The sequence below is a fragment of the Pezoporus occidentalis genome, unplaced genomic scaffold (assembly GCF_034315485.1).
Source record: "Pezoporus occidentalis ecotype Australia unplaced genomic scaffold, CSIRO_AGI_Poc_V1 ctg49, whole genome shotgun sequence".
In the NCBI taxonomy this organism is placed as follows: Eukaryota; Metazoa; Chordata; class Aves; order Psittaciformes; family Psittacidae; genus Pezoporus; species Pezoporus occidentalis.
The window spans coordinates 4,154,595-4,167,192 of NW_026915824.1; the positions used below are offsets into that span (position 1 = coordinate 4,154,595).

Sequence of the window (12,598 nt, forward strand, 5' to 3'; positions counted from 1 at the left end):
TCACCAGCCACGGAGGAGGGACTGCGTAGTGTTCACCAAAGCTAGAGAAGGCAATAGGGATTGTTTGCAGCAAAGAGAGCAACCTGCATGCTTGCCGTTGATACATACATTTCTCTAACTTGGGCTGTCATGTGTAATATACCTCCTACTCATGCTCCACCTCCACAGAGGCTTGCTTGCTAATATTTAATTTTCTCCTTTTGTTCAATTAACAAAAACTTGGAGATTTAATGGATCAGCCAGGGTCTAAATACATCCAAGGCACTGCAAGTGTTGTAGTATTTTTTCTGTGACCTAAACAACAACAAAAGCCTTAGAGCTGAAGTTCACCCCGCAGGGTGGTAAGATCAAATGATCTATTATAATAAACTGTCAGATGAATCAACCTGCTGCATCTATTGATATCTTTATTGCACTCCTCCAATTATAAATCCTACTCACTTGATTCGCGGGATGCAGTTCCCTCAGAAAAATACTTATGAGTAAGACAAGGAGGGTTTGACTCTTTCTGTAAGCAAACTGTGTAGGAACTCTGGATAATGATATTAGGTAAAAAAAATCCCACTGTATCTTCAGCTTCTTCACAAAGAGACCTACACAAAAATCGAAGTGTCTGGGAGATGGAAAATACAGCAAAGCCTCAGATAATGCACTCACTCTATAGCATGGTCAGGGCAAGGAGGGGTATTTTAAAATTCTTAATTTTGCTTTGATTGCTTTAATTTATACTGTGGTATCCCCTTCTGAGTAATCAGCCAAATTTATTAGTTTGTTTTGCCAGTGAACACAGTTTCATGCGGCTGCCCTCCAAAAACAGAAGCAGCAAACTGCGGGGTATCCAAGCTGCTTAGGTTGCGGTCATTGGAGAACAGAGTGGGGAGAGGTTAGCTATTGGTCTTTTTCTCCATCTGTCAAGCTTCTAACTAGTGCTGAACTGGCTCAGGCAGGTAGTTTCAAATCAAACCACTGTCACGTGCCAAATTTGTTATCCTTGTCCTCCTTATTGCACATTGAGGACTCAGCACAGCCAGTGTTGCACACCTCACTTCTCATGATGAATCTGGAAATCTTCCCAGATTGTATATGCAGAGCATCTGCCCCCTAACTCACAGCCCTAGAGGGTGCGATAAGCTCTGAACAGGCAGTTACAACAACTATGGTAGCTATGTTAGTAAGCAAAATGCTGCCTTTCCTTCTGTCCTTCTCTTTCTATAGCACAGCAGCATGTGACCATACCAGCAGAAGGGGCACTGGATGGTTATTTAGAAAATGCAAACTGAAAGCACCTGCTGAACTGCTCTGATAAGCACAGCTTTGTTTGTGTGGCAGGGCTGAGCAATCTCTGAACAGAGGGTGAGCTGGCGTTTTGCTTGCATACTGGAGATGCGAGAGAGAGAGAAGGGCAGGAGATTTTTCCTGTTTAATTTTTCATGCTCTAGCAGGATCTGGGTGAGATGTCTTTGGGAAAGATGCTTGCAGTGTTAGTGCTTGTAGATGTGTGCTGTCTTTAAAGAATAACATGTTTTTTATCTGGGATCATCGCTGCTGTCTGGTTTTATTGCAGTGCTGAGGTCTGGCTAGGATAGCAGTGTGGTTTCGGTTGTGCCTGCAGATAGGGAACTGCAGATCACCCGACCCTTCCTGTTCACAGAGCCTACTGTTACCCTCATACAGCTTTGACCAACCTTAATTCTTTGGGATAGACTTCAGTATCATCTTGGGCTCAACATGCTCTTTCTATTCATTTATTTTCCCTAATCTGAGCCAGGGCGGTTCACTTTGTTTGCGTGAGTGAAGTTAAGGGTGAATGTATAATTATGTTACAATCTTGAGGGGTGAGGAGCTCTTGGGTAAGCTCAAATTCCATCAGACCCGGGAGACAAGGTCTGAAGTTTCATAGAGGAGTGACCTATTTGTAAGACTTGACAAGGTCTTCTGTCTTTCTCCAAGAATATGCACACACAGGACTTTATAGTTTGCCAGTCCAGCCGTTGTGGTGTGACCTCATGGTACTTTTTGCCATGGGATCCCACTCCTTATAGGCTTAAGGAATGGCAGTATTTGAGTGACAAGCAATTATATCATATTTGGATGTTTCCTTAATGCCAGCCATGTGTCCTGCTGCATTCTGTACTGTGCGTCATTACAAACCTCCTTTGACAGGCGAGTTATTAATTTCCCAAAAGCTTTTCTTTGGCCCTTGTTGTTAACGTTACTCAAATATGCTGTAAACAATGCTTAATGAATCATTACAGAGATCCTCTCTGCACAAGGTGACATTGCTTTTTGCAGATGGATTGATGACATGATAAAAAGCTTAGGAAAAATGTTTGCTCTGGATCTTAGGAAGCCAGGGTAAGATAACTGTATACCTTCAGAGTACTTAGCATTACTCATATTTAGTATGCTCAAGCAGAGCTCTTACTGCTGACTTTTGAGTACTTGGGTTTTTAATCTGAATGTGCTTTTCATGCAGGTTTGTGATTACAATGCAGTTAAAGCTCTGTCCCATATATCATTAGCAAAAGTGGTTATTTGCACCCTGGTGGCTCAAGTGATCTATGTTTTTAATTGGGTGTAGAGAGGACGAAAAACAAGAGCAGCCGTTCTGGTCTTCAAAGAGTACATTAACAGCAATAGAATGATGTGTTTCATTTGTAGAACAGCTCCAGTAGTAGGAGCTGTCTTTGTGCAAAGCATCAGTCCAGAGCACAAAAAAGTGCAGCAATGTTGTATGAGTGGATCTGTACTCCCCTGGGACCCCAGACGGAAGAGGAGCAGCACTGCAATCCTAGGCACTCAGGGGAGAAGCCTTATGCCTGCCTGGATTTACAGCTGCTTTCATGCCACTCCATCTGCAGTCTCTCCGACTGGCACAGCTGGGACACAGAGGATGTGCTGGTGGGTTATGTCCTCCCAGGGAGCTCCTGGGATTAGGTCAGATGCTCCACATTTCCCCCAGGTGCTGTGGCAGCAGTGAACCCTGAAGAGACCCAGCAAGGGGGGGTTTATGGTGCCTTCCAGCCTACAGGAAGGTGACCAAACGCTGTGATATATACCTCAAAATACTGAATGACTGCTGAGGATGTAGTGCCTGAGGGATTTTTTCCCATGGTAGCTCCAGTAATCCAGTGTGAGAGGCCTCACCAGGTGGGCAGAGGGCCAGTCACTCGTCCCTGGCCCCAGACAGTCTGTCTTGTACAAACACATAAATGTTTTGCTGCCAGTTCACACAGGTGTCTATTCTCAAAGACACAGGTGAGTTAGGTGCCCAACTCCCTTTGACTGTAGAGTGATTGCAGGAGAGATTTAATGTAAAGTAATAAAAATCACTCTGGGAGTGATGGTTGCCTGTGGCTAGCCTCCAAATGTGAAGTATTCACAGCCGCCTTAATTTCCAAGCCTGCTATAGTCTAGACGCACAAAAGCAGTAGCATACTAACAAAAGGCTAACAAAAAAAAACAGTGTTCTGCACCAAAACCTTATGAAGTGGCTGGGGGAAGCTGCCAGGAGTGGGCTAGTAAGCACTGTGCACTCTGCAAGGTCCATTTCTTTCTCATTACCGGTGCCTCTTACTCCTACTGCTTGGCAGCTTGTTAGCCAAAAGCACCAAGTTAATTAATGAAGATTCATTTTTAAAGGCTTCTGTGACAATTGAAGATATGTCTCAATTAGGCAGTTGAGTTTCTTTTATTAAAATGCTTGTCACTTAAATGCCAGCTATTGCTCCCAGATGTTTGATTGGTTTTGGCAAGAGGAATTTCTTAAGAATGTTATCAGTTAATGCAGGATTTTCTTCTCTTGAGCAGAATAATAACCTAGCATAGGCTGGACTTTGGATTCTGTTCTCATCTCTAAGGGATGTCTGTAGACTTTCACAGCTTGGACGGCTTGGGAATGGTGTCAGACTGCCAGTACTGGGGCAGCATTGCTTGTGGGTTTACTGAGCATGTTGCTAGGGCCTGTCAGTTTGTATGATGTGAAGACTCCAGGCATCTAAAACAGATACTAACAAACCTGTTCCTTCTGTTTTATTGCAGGCCTTCACATGAGTTCACCAACACAATCAACAAGTAAGAGCAATAGAAGAGTTTGCTCTGTGCACACTGATGAAAAAGGCTGATGTAGGGTGGGAGGGGGGCAGCCTGAAATGTAGTACAGAGAAGCAGAGGAATGATGTTCGTGTAGCAATGCATAACTTTGCTGTGCCTTCAGCTGAATGCCATTGTTGGACTAGCAGATACTGAAAAGAAAACAGGGTGGGAGCACAAAAGAAATATCAGGTCTGGCATACTGCATGATGCAATGGGAAACTGATATAAATAGAGTGTTTACCAAGGAGCTTGTTCTTGTCAGTGGCTCTTATTCCTCGTCCTGTGGTCAGAAGCAGCAGCTGCCAGGGTAAGGCAAGAGTTTCCTGTGCTAGTGAACCTGTATTGTCCTGTTTTCCTTTCTCTGGGCTTATCAGGAAACAGTCCCTTCTGTACTGGTCCCTATAGTTCTTGATGCTGCTGCCAGCAAAATCTTGTCTCTCATGTTACCATGATGTATATATTACTCCAATTAACTGTTATTCTGATCCCAGATCATTCCATAGGTGGAAAATATCTTTCAGATTCACTTTCCAGATTCAGAGAAAGTAGACAGGATGGGCTGGCTTGTAAGAAAATGGTTAACTGAGTTAAAGGTTTTAACTCCTTAACCCATGCTATTACATGTCTTATTTCAAGTAGTTAATAGGCTAACCTATGGATTTTCTTTCCTGCATTACTCACATCTTGGTCATTTAACAGAGAAAAAGGAAAATAACCAATGGATTTGAATCCTCAGTTTTTCTCCTGTAGAGATGCTGCACAAATGTGGGGATATGCATTCATGGTTTCCAGTGTCATTTGTTTCTGTTGACATTTTCAGTCAGTATCCAGGATAACTCATTGCTGTGATAATTGCCTGCTCGCCCTGTATATCATGTAGTATATCAGGTAAGGTAGCAAAAAGGGCAGTAGTATTTCCCTGGGAAATCCAAAGCAAACACATGGAATTACGCATTCAGAAGAATTATTTCAGTCACTTGATGATGGCTCACAGTTTCCATCCTTACATTATCACCCCTCAGCAGACAGGCACCACAGGAGAGACAACTTCTGTTTTAAAGAAACAGCAATTTTTCAGAGATAAAGGTCTCAGGCAATGATTGCTTCCTACACTGTAGCATCAGATTGTCTCAGCTGTGGCTGCATTGTTAAGGCATCACACAAGCACGCAGTAAGTGATCATTTTTCCCCAGGAGGCTTCATTCTCTAGCCAGACAAATGGGGGGGGGGGGGTGTGTGTGTGTGAAGGGGAGGAAGGAAAGGAAATAGAGATGCTAAATAATCTGCCCAAAATTCACACAGCTGCACAACATCGAAACAGAAATGAAAACACAGTGTTCAAATCTTTCCCTTTGCACAACCAGTCAACCCACATAAATTTTTAAGTAGGACTACGTGGGTCCTAGTTACCTGAAAAATCCAGTATACTGGCATATCCAGTGGAGAAACTGGACCCTGATTGTTCTCTGCTTTGCTTCTCTTGCATCAGACAGCTTACTCTTACAAATCTAAACAGGCTCGTATGGTGTGATAATTGGAATTTGGGCAAAAGGAGAATAGTGGAGGAAAAGCAATCATCAACACATGTCTCAATAGTGGGCCTGAGTTTAAAATCAGTGTAGCAAGGAAGAGGGAATCCTGTATGGTAGGGACAAACAAACCTTGTTTGTTACTCTAATTCAGTGGTCTAGAGTTACAAGTATTGCCTATTCAAAAGCTTCTGAAAAAGTAGGGACGTGTCATTCAGAGACTTAGCAGAACAAAATTGCATTCTAGCCCTCAAAATGGCTCTGAGAAATTAGTTTTAATGCCTCACTTAATTTCTTAGTTTCCACCCATCAATTTGAGCTGCCTTCTGTTCTTTGGAAGGGAAACCATGCATCCCTACAGGTGCAGGGTATGAGTGGATTCCTGAGCAGTGGATCAGAGCCTGCAACAAAACCTCAGTGGCTGCTATCGTGTTCTTGCTACTTACATACAGAGCTATACTCTCTACTAGGACCTCTGCTTAAAAGACCATCTTCCCTACCTTCCCTGGGCACCTTTGCTTGGGAGCCATTTCTGATACTTAAATGAGAAGTGGAAATGGTTGCCTTGCGCTGCTGTTGTCCAGCTGGTCATAGAATCATAGAATCAGTTAGGTTGGAAAAGACCTTTAAGATCACCAAGGTCAGCCGTTACCCCAAGACTCCTACCCAGGGTCGGCTTCTTCAGCAGCAGTAAGCACATGTCTACTCAAGCTTCCGTTCAATATGGGATAAAATCCCGTGTCCTGTATAGTGTCATTAAGGAAGCACCGAGGTTGGTAGGTTTTTTTCTCTGTAGAAGTTCAGTGATTATTTTTTCACTTAGGTAGCAAGTATTTCAGTTTGTTGATGCTTGACTCAGATTCAGATTAGCACCTGAAGGTAGAATTGCGTTCCTTTAAACCCTGTCCTAAAAAATGCCCCAGAAGCTCCCAGCAGTCATTGCTACCCTCAGAAGTGTCAGAGAAAGCACACACATCCCCTTCTAGCACTCAAATCTCAAGAAAATCAACAGCTATTAATGTTGCACCTCTTTGGACTACTTCACCTACTATTAGCATTTATTTTCATTAGCAATGGACTATTTTGGTCTTTCTTCTTTTGGAGGCAGGTCTCATTTTCTCTCTCTTGCTTGTTTATTTGCTTGTCAAAAGTTTTCCTCTAATGTTGAACATTACCTTAAACTCCTAAAAGTGAGAAAGTGTTGCTTATAACCTGTAAGTGGACAAGCAGATGATCCTAGGGAAGACTGACCTATGAAAAGTGTGTTTCTTCTAGGCCATACTAGATAAACTTTTCCACCCCCCTTGCTGAGTTACCCAGGTGGTATTAGAAGAATTATAGATGTGGAGCACCAAATGGTTCCAGAACTGGGGATACAAAAATTGCTCAGGGAGGGTAATTTTCCAGGGGGAGTGTTTGGGGAGTTCTGGCAATTGCATGTTAACCTGAAAGATTATATTTTTTTGCAAATCTAGGTTTTTACAGTCCTGAAAGCACTCCTGAAAACAAGAAAGGGACAGGGAGTGACAACCACTATTCTAGTGAGTGTTCCTATTTTATTGTCCAGCTTTTGAGTTTTCAGTCAATCAGTTTGGTTTTCCATGAATGATTGTGGTACTGGAGAAATTCAGCTGGCAGTTTTATTTTCAGCCGTACCAGATGTAGACCCTATTACAAACCCAATTTAACTGCCTGCTACAAAAATTCTCTCAAAGAGAAGCAGAGCTTAACAAGTTGACAAAACTCTCACTGGAGAGCAGCACAGTTATTTCCCAGGACTGATTCAAAGCGATAAAACTGGGAAAGAAATGTAGAGTCATTCACTGTAAGAGAAGACCCAGGAAAACACGTGGAAATGCTGTTATATACCATTCTGAATACGTATGATATGAATATGTTGTTCTGAATGTACTATTTAAATATACTGCTCATATTGTCATGGGAGAGAAGGGCTAGGAGGGAGTCTTCTGCAGACTCTTCAAGCACTTGATGTTTGATGCATGTTACTTAATCTTTTATTTTAATATTATGCATCTCTAGGGCAAGAATGTTGCTGCAGATCTGCTATTTCCTACCCAAAGTACTGGCTTAGCAAAATATGTTTGATGTTTTTCTACTCTAAACCTTTCTCAGGGTTCTCCCTCAAGTTCTGCAGATGCACACACACGCATATATGTATGAATATTAAATATTAATCGCATCAAAAGCCATTGAAGATAGCTGATGCTGTGGAAGGCTGTGGGAATGCAGACCCAGCCTCCCCTGACACATGGCTTAGACTACATTTAAATGTGGCCAACCACTGCCAGCAAAACGATAAATGAGGAGAAACTGGGCTTATGTATTTCCCCATGAAAGCTTCTCCTCATTACATAATTCTTTCCTTTTTGCTTCTTGGCTGGGAAACACCTGTCAGGAAATGGCAGATGGTGGGAAATAATAAAAGGAAAGAAATGTCCTCATTTAAAAAGGAGATCTTGCATTTTTTATCCCTGGTTGTAAGTGCTGTGGGGAATGTTACTGAGTTATGTAACTCCTTAGTGTCTTTCTGGGTGTACAATATTAAAACAGAAATACTCGCTTCAGTTGCTGAATTTTGGATGAGTCTTGGTTTCAAAAAAGAGGAAAAAATAAGTTGCATGTATCAAAAAATTATTCCTGAAACACGACTGTTTTGCAAAACTTTTGGGGGCTGTCAACACTGGGGGTGAATTGTGAATATTTTGGTGGAGATGATGGTGTCAGTTCCACAGGGCACTGTTAAGTGTCAGGGAAGGACTAAGGCTGGGGGAAGGAAAGCGCCTAAATACCCCTCCACAAAGGCTGTAAGCCTGAGGCTCAGTGGGTGTGGGAGGAATAACATGAACGAGTAGGTTACCTTGCTCCAGAGAAGCCAGTAATGTTTGATGAAGCGGAGCTGGTGCCTCTCACCTTTGTGCATGCAAGTGCCTGTACCTGGAGACAATGCAAGCCAGGGGCAGCAGGCAAAATTATGCTGTTGGTTCTTTTGCAGGTGTTATCTTGCCAGTCGTCATCACCTTGATAGTTATTACCCTCTCTGTCTTCTCACTGGTGTCTTTGTACAGAATATGCCAGAAGAAAACTCCAGGTATTTGGCTTGCTTTCTCTGAAGGTGAAAAAGATCAATACGTTTTTTATTATTAAAGATCTCAGGGGTCTTTTTAGACTACCTTAGCCATAAATGTTGTAGTAGTCTGATAGGAAAGTTTCTTGTATTTCAAAGTATTTTGCCTGAAGTAGGAAAATAACACTTCATTTTCAAAATCAGTAAGAAGAACAGAGGGAGCAAACAGGTCTCTGAATTTTGGAGAATATATAACGCTGTAAAGCTTTTTGTTCATGCTTTTGCAGCTACAGAGAGCTAACAAACATCTGTGCTAACACAGTCAATCAGGTAGAAAAAGACAGTGAAAACTAAGTTTGGAGATATTGTTTAACAAAATCACTATATTTATTTTATCTCTGTTCTAGATACAGGCAAAGGAATATCAGTGCTTTCTTTTAGGAAATACCTGCTATATACACACATACTCATATATATGTGCTACATGTAAGTTTTCCAGTTACAGAATAATGTACATGGGAACAAAATCCCTGAGGCAAAAATGTTTCCAGAAACATTTTGACAGAGCTGTATGTTTTCCTGCTGTTCACAAAATACTTCAGATAACGGGGTATAATTCCATTTGCCAAATGTTTCCAAAAGTTTCATGAGCAGGCCACAGGCAAGTGTAATTCTCCATTAAATGAACACCCAGCTCTGAATCCAGACTGTGTTTTATTTCTCCCTGTGAATTGGCATGAGTTAGGAGACCTGTGCAGATTTTCAACTGTGAAATCACTGGGACTTGGAAATATAAAATCACAGCAGGGTGTTGAAGCTGTAGACCAAGGCTAACAGTGTGTCGCAGCCAATTTAGCCAATGACATGGAAAACCAGTCCCAGATAAACAGAGGAAGGTGCGATCCCTGCTTTGGAAATTACTGAATATTTGGAGTCAAGAGGTAAAGGTATGAGGTGAGGAACATGTCCTTGCCAGCCTCCCCCGTGCACAAATGCCAGCAGGCATGGTACCGGCAAATTCATTTGGAAGCTAGATTAGATAGATATCTGTGGTGCTTCCCGTAGGATTTGCCCAGGCCTATCCAATGTGCTTCCTCCACAGATGGAGAGTCCTGTGCCTGGTATCATGGGGCTAGAATAGGCTCTGTGTATCCAATATAACCCCCTGGCCCCCATCCATCTGCACACACTTTCACATAAGAATAAAATACATTCAGTATATGATTCATTTTGGGGAGAAACCTCTTCCTCATTGATGGGGCAGACAGGCTCTGTTCTCAGATGTCATGCCAGGTTAAACCCCCCAGAGAGTACAGCCTGGCAGCTTGTTCCTTCACTTTCCTCTCCTGTCTCTCTTAGCTCACTTGTTACATACTGGAGAGCCATTCCATGCTCGCCTCCTCTGTGCCAGCTACCTGGGGATTCGGGAGCTGCAGGGAAAAACGTGCTCCTGCTGTGCTCTTGCACAAGTCACATATCATTTTCCTTAGTTTCCAGAAGTATCTGTTTGGGCAATATCAGCTCACTTTCATAGATGACATGGTTATCTTTTGGGAAGATGAGCTAGAAAAGTAATTAAAATTCAAGCTGGTCAATTGTGTTAATGTGCTTAATGCAGTAATGCAAAATCACAACTAAGCCTTCTGCTAGCAACTGCAATAGCTGTTTACTTAAGTGAGTCCCAGCAGTCAAAATTATATTAACTTTTTCCTTCTTCCAGAGAGACAAGAGAACAGCACTGAACAGTAAGTTGAATCCTGTCTTTTCTTTGCTTTGAGATCTCTCATGGGGCACTTGTGATTGCAGCAGATTCTGCATGAGATTTGCTTTGATCTTTCTCTGTTTAAATGTAATAAGTAGTTGCTACCCCAAGGAGAAATATCCTATTGAAAGTGATGCACTTGCAGTTATTGTACACTAGTATGCATGATAAGCATCTGTTCCAGCATGTATAGAAATGTGATGGCTCTTAATTGTTTTCCAAGGGATCTTTCGAAATGGAGAAATGGTTTATGCTATGCCACAGGGCCCATTGGCCCAGTCTTTTTTCTCTTCTTTGTGAATTTCTTGATTTTTATCTTTTTTTCCATCCTTTCTAATCCCCCTTCTTTTGTTCATGTTTTCTCTCTTTTTAATATTTCTTATTCTGGCTTTTCTCTTTCTTTTTCTCTTGTCCCCTATTATTACGTATTACTCTGTTCCATATTCTATCCACTAGTCCATTTGCAGAGGCTTAGTTAAAACCGTATTGGCTAAGGAGTTTGAGGAGAGTGAAACAGAGAAAGAATCATTGCAAGATATATACTAGAAGCCATTGAGTCTGGCTGTGGCCTCCATGTTTTGTATGTCCAAAAGCAACATTTGGGCTGCTGATTTACTTGCTAGCCCTGATTCCCTGGACATCTAAAATGACCCTTCTTGCTACTCAACATCACCAAAAGCCTTGTATTGACAGAGAAAAAAGATGACTCCCTCTTTTCCCCAAGTGCATTTCTGTGGAGTGCTAGAGTGAACCCAGAGTCATGCAACTTGATTTATTACCTATTTTAAGAGGAAGGTATTTTCAGAGATTTCAGTGTATGGTGTTTTCCACCACCCCAATTTACACATGGCCCCATGCAAAGCCCATTTCAAGCTTGCCAGTACAGACTGGCACAGGTGCTGCCTCCTCCAGATTATAATCCTCAGATTTTTTTGCCTGACCAACATGCAAACTCTGTGCTTGCTTGTTTTCTGACTTCAACAGAGCCCAGTCAGATAAAGAAGGAGTCAAACTTCTTTCTGTGAAGACAACTTCTTCGGATACCGGTGAGTATTTCCTTCATGTGTATGTCTGTCTCCTCCTCTGAGCCCAGAGAAGAGCAGTTTGCGATGTCATTTCCAATAGCAAGACCATCTTCAGTGTCTGTCAGATCAAAATCACTGCAAACAGTTCTTCTACAGTACAAACTCCCAGACTGGGAGCCTGTAGAGCAGCAGTGCAGCTGCACTGTGTGTGGTATCTGTCTTGGGAATGAGAAGTATAACTGGTTTAGGAAAAATCAACTTTTAAAATCATTGATTGTAAGTGATCTACAGATTGGCACGTTCAGGAGTAACTCCAATCATGATATTTATCAGCTAGATCTGGATAAACAAGGGACTCTGGGGACTGATCCCAGGGGCCAAACGGTTTGGGAGTCAGTGCTGTATGTAAACAGGGCTCAGCTGGAGTTGGTGTCAGCTGTCTTCAGTCAGCCCTGTTCCCAGCCACCCTTTGCATTCAAAGTCCTACTCTCATTGCAAATTCCTTTGTCCTGTGCTTCAGTGATGCGGTTTCTTACAAATAATGTGGTAATAAAGTCTAAAGGAACAGAGGTTATAGATTACATGAACAAAAGAAAGCAAAATCTCATCCATATAAGCAAAGAGATGGATGCAGTTATACGTTCTGCAGGAAACAGAGTAGTGCAAAATAAGACTGAGGCAGAATAAAATTCTAGCTAATATGATTCCCACTATCTAAAACCAACCAACCAACCAACCACCTCTCATGGCAGAGATACTCATGCTGAAACTTCTCCCCTTCATCCATTGCTTCCTCAGCAATCTAGGTCCCACCTTTGCTCTCTTGCTCTTGTCTCATCTAAGGAAGACCCCAGGAAAAACAGCTTCATACTTTATGCTTTTTTGGCCATCTATTTCCCCCACTGACATTTCGGAGGTTGCCTGATAGCTGCTCTCCCTTTTCCTCTGAATTCTTGGGAAGCCCACTGAAACACTTAATCTGAAGTATCCTTTACTTGCTGGAGAGGCACCATCTGCACTCTCCAGCCTTCTCTGCAGCTCCCAGAAGCTTTCGTGTGATCCAGGAGACCCACAGGGCTTCTCTGGCAGCCCTTGCCACAAA

The 12,598-nt window shown here is 42.4% G+C and overlaps 1 protein-coding gene across 5 annotated transcripts in view; it reads left to right on the forward strand.

Annotated features, from left to right (window-relative positions):
• EMCN (endomucin) overlaps positions 1-12,598 on the forward strand; it is a 434,433-nt gene that overhangs the window by 408,359 nt on the left and 13,476 nt on the right. For 3 of the 5 annotated variants that reach the window (XM_062636730.1, XM_062636729.1, XM_062636732.1), the window contains 5 exons: positions 4,042-4,071; positions 7,091-7,165; positions 8,638-8,733; positions 10,430-10,454; positions 11,456-11,517. In XM_062636730.1, the coding sequence (XP_062492714.1) occupies positions 4,042-4,071; positions 7,091-7,165; positions 8,638-8,733; positions 10,430-10,454; positions 11,456-11,517 (288 nt within the window). Of the gene's footprint in view, positions 1-4,041; positions 4,075-7,090; positions 7,166-8,637; positions 8,734-10,429; positions 10,455-11,455; positions 11,518-12,598 lie in introns of all 5 variants that reach the window. The other 2 variants (XM_062636731.1, XM_062636733.1) reach the window with 1 other exon arrangement.